The sequence below is a fragment of the Euprymna scolopes genome, chromosome 22, assembly GCF_053919585.1.
Source record: "Euprymna scolopes isolate OS-2025 chromosome 22, ASM5391958v1, whole genome shotgun sequence".
Lineage (NCBI taxonomy): Eukaryota > Metazoa > Mollusca > Cephalopoda > Sepiida > Sepiolidae > Euprymna > Euprymna scolopes.
Window position 1 is genome coordinate 96,829,056 of NC_136503.1, and position 22,107 is coordinate 96,851,162.

Genomic DNA, 22,107 nt, shown 5'->3' on the forward strand with positions numbered 1-22,107 from the left:
TTGGGTAGAATTAAACAAGTTTGGTTACACAATGATTTATTAGTATAGAAGGCATCACATCATTCAATGTGGCCACCTTTGGCGGCAATGACACGTTCCAACCGAGGTCGGAAACTCTTACAGGCCTTCCTGACGTAGCGCTTCTTCATGGACGCCCATGCTCGGTTCACAGAGGCTTTCAGCTCATTTGTGTTACTGTGGCGGGTCTTACGGGCCCTTGCCTCAATATACGCCCACACACTGAAATCAAGGGGATTCAAATCTGGCGACTGTGGAGGCCAAAAGTCTTTGGGCCAGAAGCTCATGTTAGTCTCTAACCAGTTCTGCGCAATTTTGGCGGTGTGTGCGGGTACGCCGCCTGCTCGAACACGTAATCTGCTTTCTTGGTAATCTTTTTAACACATGGAAGAACTTTAGTTTCCAAAATGTCTTTGTAAACAGCGGAAGTTAGCCTGTATCCCTGTTCAAACCACATCGGAGGCATCTTCTCCCCATTGGATGCTACGACACCAAGCATCATGACAGATGCTGGATGCTTGGTGGTTGACACTCTCTTGTGGTTAGAGACATCATTCCCAAAGCTTACGACCCGGTCGTTCTGCCTGTTGAAGACTGGATCGACAGTGAATGTTTTCTCATAGGAGAAAATGAGGGTACGATTCCCGTGGCTCTTTAAGTCATTCAACAGGCGGGTGCTCCTCTCCAGACGTTTATGAATCATTGCAGCACTCAAGAGGGATTTCTTGGAATGTCTTAGACTCTTTCCTCCCATGCTCTTGATCACCCTGGACACTGTGGATACAGAAATCTTCATCTTTTGTGCCAGTATTGTCATTTTCAGCTCAGGATCATTTCCAAAGGCCTTTTTAATGGTTCCACGCCTAATTTTTTGAGGCCTTCCTGATCGAGGTCGATCATTGAGGGTCTCCGAGTTATTCAGACGTTGGGCAACACGATAGAAAGTCATTCTACTGACGTTTAGTAGCTTTGCAATGTCAGTTTGTTTGCGACCCGCGCGCAGCAAAACGGAGATTTCATTTCTTTTTCCTTCCATTGGGTTGTACTTATAATTTAGGATTTTCTCACGAGTCAATATTGTATCTGCAATATATAAGTATTAATTAGACGTACCCAAATGTTAGTTACATGAATTTCCTTGGCCTTTTGGTCAAGTGGCCTTCGGGACAAGATCAAAGTGTAGTATCTGCTCCGGCAGATACTGCAAGCTATGACTAGCTATGACTAGCAAAGACCAGATGTGGGGGCAACCCCACATGCCTGACCTTTAACCAGCTCCCATTTCCCACCTCTCGGGAGCTGGTCCCCCCTTTCCCTTCCCCCTCCCTTCACGCCTCACATTAAATATTGGCCTTGTGCCTAATTTGCTCGGTGGGGGAGCAAATAAATACCATCTGTTCCGGCAGATACTGCAAGCTATGACTAGCTATGACTAGCAAAGACCAGATGTGGGGGCAACCCCACATGCCTGACCTTTAACCAGCTCCTATTTCCCACCTCTCGGGAGCTGGTCCCCTTTTTCCCTTCCCCCTCCCTTCACTCCTCACATTAAAAATCGGCCTTGTGCCTAATTTGCTCGGTGGGGGAGCAAATAAATACCATCTGTTCCGGCAGATACTGCAAGCTATGAATAGCTTTGACTAGCTATGACTAGCAAAGACCAGATGTGGGGGCAACCCCACATGCCTGACCTTTAACCAGCTCCCATTTCCCACCTCTCGGGAGCTGGTCCCCTTTTTTCCCTTCCCCCTCCCTTCACTCCTCACATTAAAAATCGGCCTTGTGCCTAATTTGCTCGGATGGGAAGCAAATAAATACCATCTGTTCCAGCAGATGCTCACTTTGGCCTTCGGGCCGGGATCAAAGTGTAGTATCTGTTCTGCAGATGCTCACTTTGGCCTTCGGGCCGGGATCAAAGTGTAGTATCTGTTCCGGCAGATACTGCAAGCTAGGACTAGCTATGACTAGCAAAGACCAGATGTGGGGGCAACCCCACATGCCTGACCATTAACTAGCTCCCATTTCCCACCTCTCGGGAGCTGGTCCCCTTTTTCCCTTCCCCCTCACTTCACACCTCACATTAAAAATCGGCCTTGTGCCTAATTTGCTCGGTGGGGGAGCAAATAAATACCATCTGTTCCGGCAGATACTGCAAGCTATGACTAGCTATGACTAGCAAAGACCAGATGTGGGGGCAACCCCACATGCCTGACCTTTGACCAGCTCCCATTTCCCACCTCTCGGGAGCTGGTCCCCTTTTTCCCTTCCCCCTCCCTTCACTCCTCACATGAAAAATCGGCCTTGTGCCTAATTTGCTCGGTTGGGGAGCAAATAAACACCATCTGTTCCGGCAGATGCTGCAGGCTATGACTAGCTATGACTAGCAAAGACCAGATGTGGGGGCAACCCCACATGCCTGACCTTTAACCAGCTCCCATTTCCCACCTCTCGGGAGCTGGTCCCCTTTTTCCCTTCCCCCTCCCTTCACTCCTCACATTAAAAATCGGCCTTGTGCCTAATTTGCTCGGTGCGGGAGCAAATAAATACCATCTGTTCCGGCAGATACTGCAAGCTATGACTAGCTATGACTAGCAAAGACCAGATGTGGGGGCAACCCCACATGCCTGACCTTTAACCAGCTCCCATTTCCCACCTCTCGGGAGCTGGTCCCCTTTTTTCCCTTCCCCCTCCCTTCACTCCTCACATTAAAAATAGGCCTTGTGCCTAATTTGCTCGGTGGGGGAGCAAATAAATACCATCTGTTCCGGCAGATACGGCAAGCTATGACTAGCTATGACTAGCAAAGACCAGATGTGGGGGCAACCCCACATGCCTGACCTTTAACCAGCTCCCATTTCCCACCTCTCGGGAGCTGGTCCCCTTTTTCCCTTCCCCCTCCCTTCACTCCTCACATTAAAAATCGGCCTTGTGCCTAATTTGCTCGGTGGGGAAGCAAATAAATACCATCTGTTCCAGCAGATGCTCACTTTGGCCTTCGGGCCGGGATCAAAGTGTAGTATCTGTTCTGCAGATGCTCACTTTGGCCTTCGGGCCGGGATCAAAGTGTAGTATCTGTTCCGGCAGATACTGCAAGCTAGGACTAGCTATGACTAGCAAAGACCAGATGTGGGGGCAACCCCACATGCCTGACCATTAACTAGCTCCCATTTCCCACCTCTCGGGAGCTGGTCCCCTTTTTCCCTTCCCCCTCCCTTCACACCTCACATTAAAAATCGGCCTTGTGCCTAATTTGCTCGGTGGGGGAGCAAATAAATACCATCTGTTCCGGCAGATACTGCAAGCTATGACTAGCTATGACTAGCAAAGACCAGATGTGGGGGCAACCCCACATGCCTGACCTTAAACCAGCTCCTATTTCCCACCACTCGGGAGCTGGTCCCCTTTTCCCCTTCCCCCTCCCTTCACTCCTCACATTAAAAATTGGCCTTGTGCCTAATTTTCTCGGTGGGGGAGCAAATAAATTCCATCTGTTCCGGCAGATACTACAAGCAAAGACCATATGTGGGAGCAATCCCACATATAAGACCTTGGTCAATGTAGGGGCAACCCTTCATACCAATTGTCACTATCCAGCTCCCCTACCCCCCGGGGAGTTGGTCCCCATTTCCCCTTCACTCCTCACATTAAAAATCGGCCTGGTGCCTAATTTGCTCGGTGGGGGAGCAAATAAATACCATCTGTTCCGGCAGATACTACAAGCAAAGACCATATGTGGGAGCAATCCCACATATAAGACCTTGGTCAATGTAGGGGCAAACCTTCATACCAATTGTCACTATCCAGCTCTCCTACTCCCCGGGGAGTTGGTCCCCATTTCCCCTTCACTCCTCACATTTAAAATCGGCCTTGTGCCTAATTTGCTCGGTGGGGGAACAAATAAATACCATCTGTTCCGGCAGATACTACAAGCAAAGACTATATGTGGGAGCAATCCCACATATAAGACCTTGGTCAATGTAGGGGCAAACCTTCATACCAATTGTCACTATCCAGCTCCCCTACTCCCCGGGGAGTTGGTCCCCATTTCCCCTTTCACTCCTCACATTAAAAATCGGCCTTGTGCCTAATTTGCTCGGTGGGGGAGCAAATAAATACCATCTGTTCCGGCAGATACTACAAGCAAAGACCATATGTGGGAGCAATCCCACATATAAGACCTTGGTCAATGTAGGGGCAACCCTTCATACCAATTGTCACTATCCAGCTCCCCTACTCCCCGGGGAGTTGGTCCCCATTTCTCCTTCACTCCTCACTTTAAAAATCGGCCTGGTGCCTAATTTGCTCAGTGGGGGAGCAAATAAATACCTCAAAGTGTAGTATCTGTTCTCTGATACATACACAGCGCTAGGCAGTGCTGTTCTGGCGACACATTCTCGTGCCCGGAACACCTGACAAGCTTGTTGGGTAGCGTTCTGTCCGCACCCCCACTTGGTCTGTCTTTCTCTGCTCTCCCCCCTCACGGGGGGATCCGAGCTGATAATTTACGACCTTCCCGCGAGGGAGGGTCGGAAACACTTTCTCTCTTCCCTCCACTAACTTCCCACTCCCTCTCTGTTCTATCTCCCCTCTTGCCGCCTTTGGCGCCAAAGTCGGCTCCCCACTTTGGACGCCGACTCCACGTCACTCATTTTGGTGAATTTTAATACAGGGAAGAGAGAGCTTTTTTCAAAAATGGACACCCACAGCCCGGGGACCACCAATACAGATACCCCCAGCCAGGGGGCTACCACAAGAAAAACTGCTCCCCAAGAGGACGACTCCTCAACAGGGGAAGCAACAAGCAACGGGGCATACCGCCCGGACACTAAACCGAACGACGCCCCCCAGAAGGGAGAAAACGCACCAGAAGCTCCCCAAGAGGGCGACTCCCCACAAAGGGGAGAAAAAAATGTTTGACGGGGCATTCCGCTCTGACAACAAAAATCAAGAGGCAGTAGCCCCAAAGGACGATAAGGGAGACAGTGCTCCCCAAGAGGGCTACTGCCCCAAAAGGGGAGCAAATCAAGAAAACGAGGGGGCATACAGCCTAGACCTCCCCAAAACAAAAGGGGCAAAAGCTCCCAAGGACAATAAAGAGGACAATGCTCCCAAGGAGGCCGACTCCCCGAAAAGGGAGGTATTTCCTGGAAGAAGTATAGAGCAAGGAGAGTCGGTCCAAAAGGAAAGCGGAAAGAGAAATGCCCCTCAAAATAGCAACCCTTCCGCAAAGGAACAGCAAAAACAGTCCAACCTCACCAAAGATCCAACACCAACAAGAGGGTCGGCATGGTGGAAGACTGTAGAGAAGCAACTGTCCCCTCAAGAGTATAGAGACTTGTACTTGACCAAGTATAGACAATACATAGAGGGGGCAGAAATTAAACCAGTGCCAGGCGCTTGGGAGGCAATCGAAGACAGTCCTCTCCCTCATCATCTCGGATATGCCGGAAAACCGCCTCCTAGGGATGAAAAAGGAAGACATGGCGGGGCTCCTACATAAGCTAAACATCCCGGTACTATACCTGTACCAGAGGAGCTACGCCATGTGGGACATCCTCCTACCCATCAAGGAAGATGCGGAGAGACTCTCCCTACAAGAAATTAATTGGGAGAATAAAACTAAAGCCCGAATACCAGGGCAGGACAAGGACCCGGGTGCAGGTATTCAATGTACCTATGCAAATATCAGCAGAAATCCTGGGATCCTTCTTCACACAGTTCGGCGAGGTGGAAAAAATAACCCCAGTGCGGTCGAAAACCGGCATGCACTTGGGCAGCTACACTGTGGCCATGAGGCTAAAGAAAGAAGGCTTCCAGGCGATACCAGCAGAGCTGACATTTAAGGAGGCAACTATGACAGTAGTGGTGGAGGGGCGTCGTCCGCACTGCTGGTTCTGCCAAAAGCAGGGTCACATGGCCAAGAGCTGCCCTCAAAGGGCAACTCCTACTCAAGTGACACTAAAGGCGGTCCCAACCTCTGAGACAGCACCAGTGTCCAAACAGGCTGTCACAACTCCTGCAACCGGAGCACCAACCCCAGAACCGAGGAAACCCAAAACTACGCAGGAGGCCAAGGGGGAGGAATGGATCACAGTAATAAGGCGGAAACAAAAGCCCACAATCCCATCTGCCACCGTCCCACCACCAACCCAACAACCGAGGCAGCAACAACAACAGCAGCCTCCACAACAGCCGCAGCAACAGCCAGGGCAGCAGACACAGCAGCAGCAGCCAAACCAGCCGTTGAACCAGCCGCAGCAACAACATCAGCTGCCGCAGCCAATTCCACAACCAATGCCACGAAAACAGCGGCAACAACAAAAACAGCAGCAGCCAAAGCAGCAGCAGCAACAGCCAGAACAGGAGCAGCAGCAACAAAAACGGCTGCAGCAATCAGAACAGCAACAGCATCAACCAGAGAAACAGCAATTAGAGGAGCAGCAACAACTAACGGTCCCCACACCAATTGAGACGGGGACCAAGCGACGAAAACACTGCTCCTCTGAGGATGAATCTGCTAGCGAGAGGGAGAGGAACTCAACCTCATCACTCCCCGGTTCATTCAAAAGAATAAAAAAGAAAAGCAAAAAAAGGAAAGGGGAAGAAAAGGCAGCCCCCACTCCCTGTGAGCATACACCACCTCTAACAACAACACAACCCACTTCCACCCCCATACCACATACTGCACCAACACTAGACACCGCACCAACACCAACACCAACATCAGACACCGCACCAACACCAACACCAGACACCGCACCAACACCAGACACCGCACCAACACCAACACCAGACACCACACAGACACTCGTCCCCACACCAATGCAAATTGAGCCGCCATCCCAGAAAGAAAAGAATGAACCCGGGAGGGGGAGAGACCCTTCAGATTCACCCACTTACGGACTCACTCCAACAGGGACTCTCGCCCTCGAAACGAGAGAGGAACTTTGTTTTGTAGACCCCCTGTCTGTGGCAATGGGCTTACCACACCGGCAGAGAAAAAATTTAAAACCTCTGCTGGACTGCCAACAGATAGGGGGAAAAGACGTTAATGTCCCCTCTAATTTCCCGGACGCCCCTCGGCTAACAACTTTCGTCAGGCTTCCTGAGGCCTGCAAAACCAACGTGTGGACAATGCTGGAGGCCGCTGAAGGGGCTGGTCCGGGAATTGAACTGATTAGGAAAAACGACCCTTCCCTTGAGGAACTCGCAAAACAATGCAAGGGAAGGGTCCCAGTGTTGGTCCATCCGTCACTCTATAGGGCCCTTAAATTGACTTACCCTTTGGATGTCGGCGGCATTGTGAGAGAAGTTCAGGACATGAAAAACCTGACCACCTTGAGCATTGCACACAACGTCGGTGTCCTTTCTCCGGCTGACTTCGGAGCTGAGTGTAACACACCTTAAGGTAGGTACCATGGCTTTGAATTTGGCTAGTCTGAATGCGAAGAGCTTGAGATCATCGGGCCGGGCGGCTCGCCTCCGGCACGACCTCTTGTCCCTGGGAGTGGATGTTGCTGCGATTCAGGAGACGCATTTCGTTTCCTCTGTGGACTGTCAGGTGCTGGCCCGAGACTTTGAGGTTTTCTCAGCATATGGCAGCCCGCGGGGGAAGGGAGTATTCTTGCTATTTAAACGTACTGTTTCCGCGACGGTCGACGTTGTCCATAGGGATGCGGAGGGCAGGCTGGTCGTGGCAAATGTTGCCGTAAAAGATTCTGTGTTTCGGGTGATTGCGGTTCATGCGCCCAGCACCGCTCGTGAGAGGGTCTCATTCTTGTTAGCTTGACGCGTTTGTAGATTGTCTGAAGCGGGTAGTGCTAATGGGGGATTGGAATGCCATCTAAGACCCCGACATAGATAAGGTAGGAGGCGGAGCTAGAGGGTCGGAGAGGTGCGAGTCCAGCCTGGCTGATCTGATGGCTAGATGCGGACTGGTCGACAGGTTTCGGGTCGAGCATCCAGGGCGGGAAATGTGGACGTGGACCAATAGTGTTTCCTCCTATCCAAATACCTATTTGGACAGGATGTTAGTTAGGAGAGGCGAAGTAAACTTCCTATCCTGTCCCACGTTCACTTGGCTAGGCCAGACGGACCATAAATTAGTTATGGCCCGGCTGAAGCTAGGAAATAGGCCTAAGTTAGCGGGGTACTGGAAGTTAAACACCTCCCTTCTGGAGAAACAAGACTTCCGAGATCAGTTAAGAGAATTGATTAAAAAGGCACTAGTGGGGCGGTTACCGGGAGTAAGTGGCGGTTAGGTCTAAAAGCCAAGATCAGAAGCTTCTCCGTCAAGTATGCCCAGCGCCTCGCACTAGATAAGGCCAAGACGAAGAAGCAGCTAGAGCAGAAATTAGCCTAGGCTACGGGGAAGGGTGATAGGGTTAGTCAGGAACTAGCTAAGCAGGACCTTCTACGCGAGACTAGCGAGCGTTACGAAGGCCAAGTAGTAAGAGCTAGGCTTAGAAAGATAGGCAACGAAGCAGTCAATTCTGATGCAGACGTGCGCCGTGAGGTTTCTAGGCGTGGCTCGGACAAATACATTGCGAAAGTCAAACATCCGGATGGACGCACCCTGGAATCGACTCGGGAGATCTGCGAGGGGTTTCGAGAACATTTCGAGGAGCGTTTTACGCAGCAGCCCGATCTTCCGGTCCTTGAGTTTAGCGACTATTTGGCCGACTCTCCCCGCCTCGAGGCGGCTAGAGCGGCTAGTTGCGAGGGACGGGTGACGGAGTGGGAGGTCTTTACTGCGCTGAAGCAGGTCAGCTGTGACAGATCGCCATGACTTGATGGTCTGCCATACGAACTGTACTTGAGGCTGTCGCCCATGTTTCTGCCTCTTCTGACGGATATGTTCAACCATTGGTTTGCTCAGGGATCCATCCCAGGGCAGGTGACCAAGGGAGAGATCACATCGCTGAAGAAAGGTGGCGGGCATGGAGGGGAAGAGTTAGACGACTACAGGCCCATAACTCTGCTAAACACAGAGTTGAAGATTTGGGCCAAGGTCCTGTCGAATCGGCTGCAGGTTGTTATCAACGAGTTGGTTGAACCGGAACAGAACTACGCTGTGAAGGGGAGATCGATTCAGAACAACTTGCACCTGATCCGAACGATCCTAGAGGGGGGAATAGATGACGACACGGAAGCCGCGCTGATCAACTTAGATCAGTCCAAAGCTTTCGATAGGGTCGACCATCGTTTTCTGGCATCTGTCTTAGAGGCTGCCGGTTTTAAACCGGACTTTTGCAAGTGGATCTCCATAATGTATCGACAGCCCATGGCTGTCGTGCAAGTCAACGGAAAGCGCTCGAAACCCTTTGTTATCTCTCGGTCGGTTCGTCAGGGTTGTCCGCTGTCGCCCCTGCTTTATGTCCTGGCTTTGGAGCCTCTTCTCCGCAAGCTGAGACATGGGGAGGCAAATTCGGCCCTGCGCGGAATAACTCTGCCTGGCGGCTCAGCTGCCAAGGTATCCGCGTTCGCCGATGATGTCACGGTCTTCGTGTCGGGCTTCAGAGACATTGAAGTCGTGTCGGAGGCACTCACATAGTACGAAAGAATTACGGGAGCCAAGATAAACCGCAACAAGTCGGTAGGACTGCGGTTGGGCGCATGGAGTGGCAACGCAAACCTCCCGGCGCCCTTCAGCTGGACAGATGGCCCGGTCCGGATCCTCGGCGTGTGGTTCGGACCGGGTCTCCAGCTTGACAAGAATTGGTTGGAGGTACGGTCAAAGGTGGAGGCTGCAGTCAATTCGTGGCTTCCTAGGAAACTTTCCTTAAAGGGTAGAGCTGAGGCGTGCACCACTTACGTCTTTCCTCTCATCCTTTACCGACTGGCCGTACTTCCCCTGCCTGCACAACACCTAAAAGCTCTTGTCGAACTCTTGTCCTCGCTCCTTTGGGACAGAGGAAGACACTGGGTGAGCAGACAGGTCTGTATTCAACGTCCGTGTGAGGGAGGCTTGGGAATGCCGGACTTGAAGTGGCATCGAGATGCTGAGAGGTTGGCCTTCCTGAGCCACTATATGCAGGATGACCAACCGTGGCACCCCGTGGTTACTGCCGCCTTCCCCGACCTCGTTCTCGACCCTTTCATCGAGAGCCGTCGCAGGCCGCGGGGAGAATCTGCCTACATGAAAGAGTGCCGAGCCGCGCTAAAACGACTACCAAGGTCCAGTGTCCTTGTGACTGCTACCCGTAGGGAACTCCACAGGGATCTAGTGAAGGGGGCCGCCGACGACCCGCTATGCGCGCGTTTGGGGTGGCAGCAGAGTGAGATCCGCTCCGCGTGGAGCTGGGCGCCAGGTTCGAGTCATCTGAACAATTCGGAGTTCTCTCTGACCTGGCGATTGGCCCGAAATGCACTTCCACTCAACAACATACAATGCAGTTCCGGGTTTTTGGAGTCGCCTGATTGTCCCCGTTGTGGGACAACGGCCGTAGAAACTACGGATCATGCTTTCTTCGATTGCCGCGAACTCCGGCAGTACTGGTCGTATGTCAGTCGAGTGACGGCTCGCATCGATCCTGAACATCCTCGCCCAATTACTGTATCCAATGTTGTGGACAACGTGAGGCCGCCGTGGGACCGGGAAAGAAAATGGTCTACGTTACGATCCTGGCCGTGGCGAGAATGGTGATTTGGACGTCGCGTCTGCAAGGTTGCCGGGGGGTGTTGTCTTTTTCTGATCAAGATCTGATCGCTTTCTTTAAACACCAACTACGGGTGAAGATCAGATGTGATAGAAGAAGGCTGCATCGCGCTGCATTTGACAGAAGATGGATACATGTGGCAAGTCTGTGTGTACGAAGAGGAGCCAAATTTGAATACGTGTTCCCCGCCCAGGTGTTGGACGCGCAGTTCTGTAAAGTAAAATTAAACAAGTAGCCTCTCAGCTAGCTGAGTGTGTGTTCCATCCTTCCCCGATTAGGAAGCCTCCAAGATTCCCATCCCTTCTTACCTGCAATTTTTGTTTTCACCCCTTCCTCTAAATTCTACCCATCTTGGAGAAAAAGAAATACAAATTAACCTCCATCCCTTACCCACAAAAAATGTCTTTTCTCCATTCACCCCCATCTAGAGGGCATCCCCACATAGAGACTGACCCGCAGAAGCTAGGTTCCTTTTACAAACCTAGTGGAACGGGCAGTCTATCAACTAAACGGGGTTGGAAGGGTCCTACTTATCACTTTTTGTTTTTTCTACCCCCGCCCTCGACACAAATGAATTATTATACCATTTTATTGTTATCTTTTTTGTTTTTACACGTCAATAAAAAATGTTTTAAAAATTGGGAGTTATGTAGGACGTCCCCCAATATGAAAGGGTGAATGCGGTATTATAGTGAAAAAAGATACTAGCTGAGAGAAACTTTTGACTTTGTTTAGTTCTGGAGTGACAAGGATGACCAACGACCCCCAAAATCCCCCCTTTTGAGTTGGCCTTGTGCCTAAGTTTTTTGTTCATCGTTGATTTTGACTGTATTTTTTACCATGAATAAAAGATTTAATATCTCAAAGTGTAGTATCTGTTCTTCAGATGCTGCACTTCTATTTCTTGTTCTCTTTCAGTGGAGGAGAAATCCTTCACGACTGAGACAATTATTATATTTGTACCTTTTCTACACGTTAAAAAACGACCCTGGTGTCTAAATCTGTCCCGTGGGGAGGCATAGTAAATAGGTACAACCAATAATAATACATGAATTTATAAAAATAAAAATGTAACAGGACTTATTCAAAACCCGGTATATATATATATATATATATATATATATATATATATATATATATATATATATATATATATATATATATATATATATATAAGTACTTCATTTATTCACATAAGTTTAATATACGAAAGTATAGATTTATGCGTAAACTTTGGCTGATAGGAAGGGGCGCGGTGGATACTAGAAAGCTGATTGGCTAACTAAACATCCTCAACATATATAAAAACAAGAAGCAACCACAGAATTCGCGCATAAGCCTGACGAATCCTATAGTGGATGAAACGCAGAATATTCAGTGTAGCTTAATCGCCATATATATTTTATAAATTACTTAATATATATATATATATATATATATATATATATATATATATATATATTTGTAAATTTTGGTAGCAAGTCATTATTCAAGCACGTCCGACTGAATACGAGGGACTTACTTTTTTCCGATTTTTCTGGATATCTTTTTAATTTGCCAAGCGTTTTATTTTTCATTTCAACTGGCGTTTTGTATAAAATGGCCAAAAGTTGTTGTTCAGCCATATTCTACCCAAGCGCTTTCAATAAATAAACTATAAATACACCAAGTCTCAAATGGAAAGAGGAAGATAACAACAACAATCGCTCCTGATAATAATTGGATGTACGATATATATATATATATATATATATATATATATATATATATATATATATGAACAAATGATTAATACAACATGTTAAAAGACATCTTGAAAAAGAGTTAAAAACATATTTAATTTTAAAAAAGGAAACACAAGATAAGTGGATAGTCCTTAATCCGCGGAGTTTCAAAGAAATACACTCTTTCTCATCAGAGGGCAGGAATTTGCAAAATGCAGGATCGGATTTAGCATATAAAAGTATTTAATGAAACTACAAATAAGTCACAGATCTTACTTGGTTAAAAAAAAGGGTGAAGTAAGGGGAACAGAAGGCAAAAGAAAAATAATAAAAAGATTTCACATGGATGGACAGTCCGGTGAAGGGTAAAAATACAAAAATGGTAAAATCCAAAACGGTCGAATTTAAAATTTCAATCCAATGGGTAAATTCCAAATGGTTCAAAATAATCCAAAAGGCAGAGTTCCTTGGAAAAAAGCGCAAATAGAATGAATTCCAAATCATTAAAAGAAAAGTACTGGAGAGAATATTTAAAAACACGTCTGTCAAGACTGGATGAATCAAAAAAATTAAGGTTTAAAAAAACACCCGAAAAGCGGTGAAGATTTAAATTTGAAAAGCAAGCTCAAACTGACCCAGACAAGAAGCGCGAAAATTAGCGTTAATAATTAGGTCAGCTTAGATATGCACGTGAAAGTCCCAGAATTAAATTAAGAAAACTGATCAGAACAAATAAATGGCTAAGTTTATGAAATGGGGCGTCTGTTATATATATATATATATATATATATATATATATATATATATATATATATATATATATATATATACGTGTGTGTGTTTGTGATAGCAGCATTTAATCACATAAATCAATATACGTTGATATAATTTCATGCGTAAATTTTTCAGTATTTACTTAAACAGTGCTCAATGCCTAGGTAGAGTAAGGTAGTAAGTTATGAAAACATATATGGCAATCAAGCTCCACAGAAATTCTCGTGAGAAGCCTGACGAATTATCACGAGAATGAAACGCGGAATATTTTGTGTAGCTTAATTGCCATATATATTTTCATAACTTTATCACAATCACCTTGACACACCGGTTCTTGTTAGATCGCCGAAGTTAAGCAATGTTGAGCCTGGCCAGTACCAGATAGGCAACTATTTGAGAAGTCTGGGCGCTCTATGTACCAGGCCGAGTCGTGGAAATTTCTAGCTTGGTATCTCGGGGCACATTACTTTACTGTGGAGATGCACCCCCGGTCTTCATTTAGACATGCATGACACTATCGCTTCCTCGGGAGGGTTACTTCTTTCTTTGAGTGATGTCTTGGTAACGCAACCAGCTTCCCGGGGAATAAACGATATCCAACGATAAGCACATGCGGGAAACATCAACGACAACGGGTCGATATGTCGTCGGTTATAACTGGCTGGCATGGGTCGCTTCTTCATCGCCTCGTTACAGATATGTTACAATCGTCGGCATTAATGGTATGCTGAAATCGAACGCTTGTACAAAAATAGCGAACAAATGCATTTTTATAAAAAATTAATTTATTTAAGATTTAACAATGAGGAACTTTTATAAAACCAGCTGAAATCAGAAGCATGCTTATGTCGAATCCGCTGACCCCAGAATAAAAGCGTCAGCTGTTTAAAACAATGAAATTATATTTAATTCTCTCTACCTTCATTGAAAGAGAGAGAAGGGGATGGAAAGAGAGAAATAAAGAACGAGAAAGAGGAAAGGAGAGAGAGAGGGACATTCATACATAACGTTTAAACATTGTTCTGTTTTTGTATCGATGAGTTCTTTCGGGTTTGACCTTTCAAATTCTAAGATCTTATATCGTTTTGCCTTGGCTCAAAATTATAAACAAGCTGTCATTCTTGGTTTGAGTCATAGCAGAACATTTTCAAAAATAAAAGCACCTGCTTACACATCTGCACTTCGCAAGTACAGGCCAAGTTAGACACAAGGTTTATTAATGTAGAATCCCTCAGCTCCCTCAAAAGGGGGTATGTCATTGTGCCACACATGTACCTAGAATAAACACTGATGTAAAAACCTGCAGTTTACTGTATACTATGTACTGTGGAAGTTGTCTGCACCGACACATGTTAGCAGTAATACCAAAATGTGTGGTTGGTTCTACACAAAGCCTTCGCCAGTATAAACAGATCATTTGTGTGAATTTCCGAGCAGTTTAGTTGTTGTGACGGAAGCTAATACATCTAAATTCACAGAAGAGTCGATCATATATATATATATATATATATATATATATATATATATATATATATATATATATATATATATATATAGTAAGTTATAAAATATACATGGCGATTAAGCTACACTGAATATTCCGCGTTTCATCCACTCTAGGGCTCTTCAGGGGTTGGATTAAACGCGGAATATTCAGTGTAGCTTAATCGCCATATATATTTTATAACTTACTAACTAGCTCGCCCTACGTATTGAGCACTTTTGAAATAAATATTTAAAGTTTACGCATAAATTTATATTTTCGTATATTAATTTTCTGTGAGTAAATGAAGTAGTTATATATATATATATGTATATATATATATAGATATAGATATAGATATATATATACATATACATATATGTGATGATGATGATTGCAACGTCTTGTCAGACGAGTGCCACTCCCTCAGACATTTAAAATCCATGAGCCCAAATGCCTGAGGGAGTATCTATACAAAGATGATGTTACAGAGTCTTAGCTTTGTACGACAGCTAAGTCTCTCTCTCGGTTCAAAATGTTGAGATCCAGCAACAAGCAAGAGCAAGATAGCCAGCAACAAATTAAACTGCAGACCAGCTTAATGCGGGTACTGGTCTCCCGCTTTATGGTTTTTTAAATCAGAGATTTGCTTCTCCTAGAAAGGTTGCCTTCACCACGGCTTACGGGAGCCCTCTCCACCCTAATACACATATACACACACACAAATATACATACATACATGCGTGTACACATACACCTGCCTCTCATCCCATGCATCTTATAAACTCTGAATCTCTGTACATACTTGCAATTTATATAAGTACTACAGCAAATGTATGTATGTGTGAAAATATTGAACCGATAAACCTTTAAACTACTGCTCACATAACACTAGAATCAAATGAGAAAATCGTAATCATACACCAAAAATGGATAACAATGAGTAAAAAAATTGTTTGGATTGATCAATCAGAAATATGTCGGCAAGTTGAAAGGCAAACCGTTCTATTTCAACTTGATGACACATTTGTTATTATTAATTGACATGCGCAAATTCATTCATAGTTTGATTTTAAATATTCTTACCTTCCTGCTGCGTTAGCTTCAACAGTAAAAAAACAAGAGTCTAACTCTAGTATAACTGTAAATGTTTTGGTTTCGATTTTAGCTTATAGCACCTAGGTCATCTTTTAAAACTTTTAAAATCAGTACACACACACACACACACACACACACACACACACACCTAAACCTTACCGTCAGGATTTTAGGGGGGTGTAAAATTTGCATATTTTGCTTCTAAATTTATGCCGCGAAACGTCAGAGAATTTCAGTGTTTTATAAAATTTTTTAAAAAAGTACTTTCACATATACAATATTTCTGAAATGTGGTAGGAAGGGCATTTAGAGACTGTAGAATTTGAATATTTTAGTATTTTAACCCCATACCTGGTAGAAAATAAAATTTTCCTCACCCAAAGGCATGCCCCCCAAATCATCAATTTTTTACCTTTGTAGCTTACGGTCAGTCTAGAGAAAATATGTCTTCTTCAATTTTCATAATATTTTTTATAGCATCTATTATCACTGCTTAAGTTCTCAAAAAATTGTAAGGGTTTCTAGCCTACTTTACAAATATGGCCCTGCGAATTCTATCGTTTTTCTATGTACGCGCATTAATTCAGTGAAAGATTGATGAAGACAATCATCCTAATGCTCCCAAACTCCTCAAATATTCATATTGTGTTCAGTAATGTCTTAAACTATTCAATAGGATAAGTCCTTGTTAATTTAAAAAGAAAATAATTTAAATATAGTTTGCAGCTATTACATTTTGTATGGTACGGATAGATTGTCTTTAACAAATGATAAATATTGACTCATGCATTAGAATCATCACAGAAGCTGGAAAGATTTCTTTATGGCACCCTTGAAGAATGTATTGGTAATGAAAACTTTATTGCTTGGCTAAGTCACAATCCTGATATTTACAGCAAAAAAAAAAGATATTAGTGATAACAAAGTTTTATTTCTTGGGGATGTTGCTGAAAATTACAAAGTTTTTGTTCAAGAGCAGATCCAGAGTTTTCATTGGAGTACCTCCCAATGTACTTTACACCCGGGGTACTCTATTTTAAGCATAAAAACACAATGTAAAATCAATGTTTTTGTATTATATCGAGTAACAACTCCCATGATGTGACATTTCTTTATATGGTATAGAAAAAATTATCGAGGTGATCAACGTTAATTTGCCAAATGTGAAAAGTATTGAATATTCTACAGATGGTTGTGCAACACAATACAAGAATTATAATAACTTTTCCAATTTGTGCAACCATCAAAAAGATTTTGGACTTGATGCAAAAATGGAACTTCTTTGCAACTAGTTATGGTAAACAACCATGTGATGGCATAGCTGGGACAGTGAAAAGGATAGTAGCAAAAGAAAGTCTACAAAGACCAAATTCCAAACAAATCCTTCAACAGAAACTATGTTTGAATAATGCAAGTCTACAATCGAAGGAATCAAATTCACTTTGATTAAAAAGGGGAAAGTTGAGGATGCAAGGAAAATTCTCATTATTACAGGGTGGTCAAAAAGTCAGGTAACATTTTAAAGAAAAACGATATTAGCAATACACGTATATTTAAGTACCATACATTGAAATATAAAATGAAACAAACATGAAATATGTTCATTTTGTTAATTGTCGTCCATTTCTCTCTATCAATCGCTGGAAGCGATTAACCACTGATTGTGTAACACGTGTAATCATGTCAGCTGATATCCGCGCAATCTCCTCTTCAATAAATAACTTTAAAGGCGCTATTGTATCAGGCTTCTTGCCATAAACGTTATCCTTTACATAGCCCCAAATCCAGAAATCAGGAGGAGTGGTTTATATATTACACTCAAATATTTAAACAAATAATATTAAACGAATAGAGATTATAATGGATCATATTGTTTTTTTCTACCTTTAACATGTTACCTGACTTTTTGATCACCCTGTAGATGTGAAAATGTATTCACAGTTCCAGGGACAAGAAGTTTTCATCAATTTATTCCACTCGACAGAGATAAAATAACCATGAAATAATATAGTGAAGATGAAAACTATGAATTGATATATGACTTCTCTATTGCTGCTGTTGTTTCAGAATATGTTTGTTGTATAACAATAACGGTTGGATTGGCATTGTCCTAGAAATTAATATGGAAAATAAGGACTTGCTGATTACGTTCATGCATCCAGCTTTTCCATTACATTCATTTAATTGGAAAGAGGATTTTAAGGATATATGCTCTGTGCCATTACCAAATATTCCGTGCCATTAGCAAATATTCTGTGCCATTACCAAATATTCTGTGCCATTACCAAATATTCTGTGCACTATTGAGGTCCCTACAATACCAAATGGTAGAGTTTATCATTTGTCCAAAGTGGATAAATTACCTGTGCAAAAAATGGTATACAAAACAATTTAATCCTCTGTACACAACAACATTTGGTGTACAGCATAGTTTAAAATTTGTATATTATTATCACTTCTAAATGAAAAAAAGTTTTAGATTAATGAAAAAAGCTTTTGGAAAACTTGTAAAAAAATAGAAATAAAAAAATTTTAAAGCGATGAAATTAAAAGCATTTCTTATGGATAAAAAATAAATTACAAATATTCAAAGTGCTAAAAATTCGCATGCAAACAAAATCAAATTTATGTTTCATGAAAATAATGAAATATTTTTTTTAATTCAATCAGAAATAATTTCTTTAAAATTAATATTTTATGCCATCTATAAAAACTCTATAAAATATTGATCCTAATGCATGAGTCAGTATTTATCACTTGTTAAAGACAATCTATCCGTATCATACAAAATGCAATATCTGCAAACTATATTTAAATTATTTTCTTTTTTAAATTAACAAAGACTTATCCTATTGAATAGTTTAAGACATTACTGAACACACTATGAATATTTGAGGAGTTTGGGCGCATTAGGATGATTGTCTTCATCAATCTTTCACTGAATTAATGCGCGTACATAGAAAAAAGATAGAATTCGCAGGGCCATATTTGTAAAGTAGGCTAGAAACCCTCACAATTTTTTGGAGAACTTAAGCAGTGATAATAGAAGCTATAAAAAATATTATGAAAATTGAAGAAGACATATTTTCTCTAGAGTGACCGTAAGCTACATAGGTAAAAAATTGATGATTTGGGGGGCATGCTTTTGGGTGAGGAAAATTTTATTTTCTACTAGGCATGGGGTTAAAATAATTAAATATTCAAATTCTACAGTCCTTAAATGCCCTTCCTACCACATTTCAGAAATATTGTATATGTGGAAGTATTTTTTCACAAATTTTATAAAACACTGAAATTCAAATTTTACACACCCCCTAAAATCTGAATGGTAAGGTTTAGGGCCAAATGAGTTGGCAAATTTTCGAAACTCATGAAGGGGAATATTTGTGCTAAATTTTAAGTAATTCAGTGTCGGTGGGTGCAGATTTCAACTTTTTGCTGGTGTTTTGACATAGAATGACCTGTAGAATAATGCTCCCATTCACATAGCTGGCAATGTATAGAGGTTCCTGGAAGTAAAAAAATATTCCGTGTTTGGATTAGCCTGAACAATCCCCAGACCTAAATCATATCGAAAACATTGTGATGGATGGCTCTCGTCTGGGTGAGGCCCCGTGTTTTGACAAGCTTTTGGGTTTGACCTTTACTCCTGATCTGAAATGGAACACGTACATCAAGTCTGTTGCCAAGGTCGCAGGAAAGATGGTGGGATCCTTCTACCGCTCCAGAAGATATCTCACTACTGATGCAATTCTCTATCTATATAAAAGCCAAGTACGGCCAAGGATGGAATACTGTTGCCATATCTGGGCAGGAGCTGCCAAAAACAGCCTATCATGCCTTGACAGAGTACAAAATAGACTTCGTGGTTTAGTGGGGGATGCCCTTTTCTCTACCCTGCAACCCCTCTCCCACAGAAGAGACGTTGCGAGCCTATCCTTGTTTTATCGTTATTTTCATGGCAGGTGCTCGTCTGAACTCCAATCCCTGGTCCCCCCTCGCCAAACTTTCACGAAAAACACCCGTCTAGCTGAATCCACTGTGAAAAATTTCCCCCACTCTATATCTGTGCCTAAATCAAAACGCGGATTTCATGAGCAAAGCTTCTTTCTTAGAACTGCACGCCTGTGGAACTCTGTTCCGTCTGCCTGCTTCCCTCCGGACTACAACTTGGATGTCTTCAAGTCTAATGTTAACAAATTCCTAATGAACCGCCCCCCTAATTAAACACTTCATAAAATCTCCTCACTAACGTGATGTACTTGCAATAACCCTTATCCCTGAGTGGCTTCCGGGCCTTGATAAGTGGTGATCACTGTGTAAAAAAAACAAAAACAAAAAAAAAAAAAAAAACATATAGCAGTACATCAAGCAACAGCTACGTAATGATAAAATTTCAAATTTAGGAAAACTTTAGACAAAAATTAAAGAAAAGTGGGATGCCCTTTCCCCGGAGTATTGCTGCAGTCTAATTCAAGGAATTTCCCAAAAGATTGCAGGCTTGCAAATTGCAGAAGGGCTATGTTACTAAATATTAACTAGTTCATTGTGTTCCTGTTGTATTTGTGTTTCATTAATGTCTTAGATTTACATGTGAATAACAATTTTCCATTGTGCGGAGTTTCTTTTTGCCTCCTCAATTTGAAGTATTTGTTTTTAATTGACGTGAACACTAGAATATTTCAATTAAAAGTCAAATATGAACAGGAAAAATCATAGAAGAATAAAAGGCCAATCAAATGAGGTATAGTTTTTTTTAAACAGTTACATTATATGTAGCTTAAAATTGTAGAAGAAATTACAATTGGACTTTCTTTTTGCCACCTATATATATATATATATATATATATATATATATATATATATATATATATATGAACTCTTTTTCTGGGTCAACGGCCAACTAGCACCGTGTATATTTGTGTGTGTATATGTGTATTGGGGTAGAGAGGGCTCCCGTAAGCCGTGGTGAAGGCAACCTTTCTAGGAGAAGCAAATCTCTGATTTAAAAAACCATAAAGCGGAAGACCAGTACCCGCATTAAGCTGATCTGCAGTTTAATTTGTTGCTGGCTATTTTGCTCTTGTTTGTTGCTGGATCTCAACATTTTGAACCGAGAGAGAAACTTAGCTGTCGTACAAAGCTAAGATTCTGTAACATCATATTTGTATAGATACTCCCTCAGACATTTGGGTTCATGGATTTTAAATGTCTGAGGGAGTGGCACTCGTCTGACAAGACGTTGCAATCATCATATATATATATACAGAAAAAGGGTGATAAGCAAAAAATACCTATATAGAAGAAAAGAATCAGGAAAAATGTATGCTTATTTCATGTATATATATATATGTATATATATATATATATATGCAATCACAGTAGCATCCAAAACTAAAGGACAAAATTTAAAACCTAATATTTGTTAGAAAGCTAAAAGTTTGATAACTAGTAGTCGTTATCATCCATAATAACACACTTAAATTTGAATCAATTACAAAGGATAGAAAAAGAATTATAAAATGTATTTATCTTCAAAATAGGAACGCCCAAAATAAGGGGCAAGATTTAAAAAAAAACAATGTAAACAACCAAAAACAATAAAAATACATGTGCAATCAATATTTAGTAAATGAGCCATTGCGCTCAATGACAGCTGCATATCTTCAACTACAAGAACGAATCAGTTCTTTACAATCCTATATACTAATTTTAGACCATTCTTCTTGAATTTTCACAGACAAATCCTTCATGTCAGTGGGATTTCCTTCCATAACTTTCACTCCTGAGGTCTTCCAAAGATTTTCTATTGGATTTTAAGTCAGGACATTGTGGTGGCCAATCCATAATTTCGAAATCTTGCTCGCTAAGGTAACTCATTATCACCTTTGCCTTGTGACATGGGGCATTATCTTGCATAAAGGTAGACCTATCGAAACTTGAATTCTGTATGATTGGCACAACATGATCATGAACAATGTTTTTTATAGATTTGCATGTTTATACGAGTTTGTAACTGGACAAGAGGTGTTGTACCTTGGCTAGAACACATTCCAAATACCATGACGCTTCCGCTCCCAAACTTGACAGTTTTCTTAGTACACTTTGCAATTAATCTTTCACCAACACGTCTCTTTACATTGTTTTTTTTATAATTTCCAAATAAATTAAACTTGCTTCCATCGCTGAAAAATACTTGTGCCAATTTTCATATATCCAAATTACATACTTGTTTTTAAACTTTAATCTCTTCTTATTCTTCGAACTAACAAGTGGTTTCTTTGCTGAGGTTCAATTTAAAAGCCATATTTCTTGAAGTCGTCTAGAAACAGTCTGTCTTGACACATTAACA

The 22,107-nt window shown here is 42.6% G+C and overlaps 1 protein-coding gene across 1 annotated transcript; it reads right to left on the bottom strand.

Moving 5' to 3' along the window:
• Positions 1 to 313: 313 nt before the first annotated feature.
• On the bottom strand, positions 314 to 1,054 carry LOC145243739 (uncharacterized). The gene has a single exon (XM_080106786.1). The coding sequence runs from the start codon at positions 1,052 to 1,054 to the stop codon at positions 314 to 316; it is 741 nt and encodes a 246-aa protein (XP_079962912.1).
• Between the last annotated feature and the right edge of the window lie 21,053 nt (positions 1,055 to 22,107).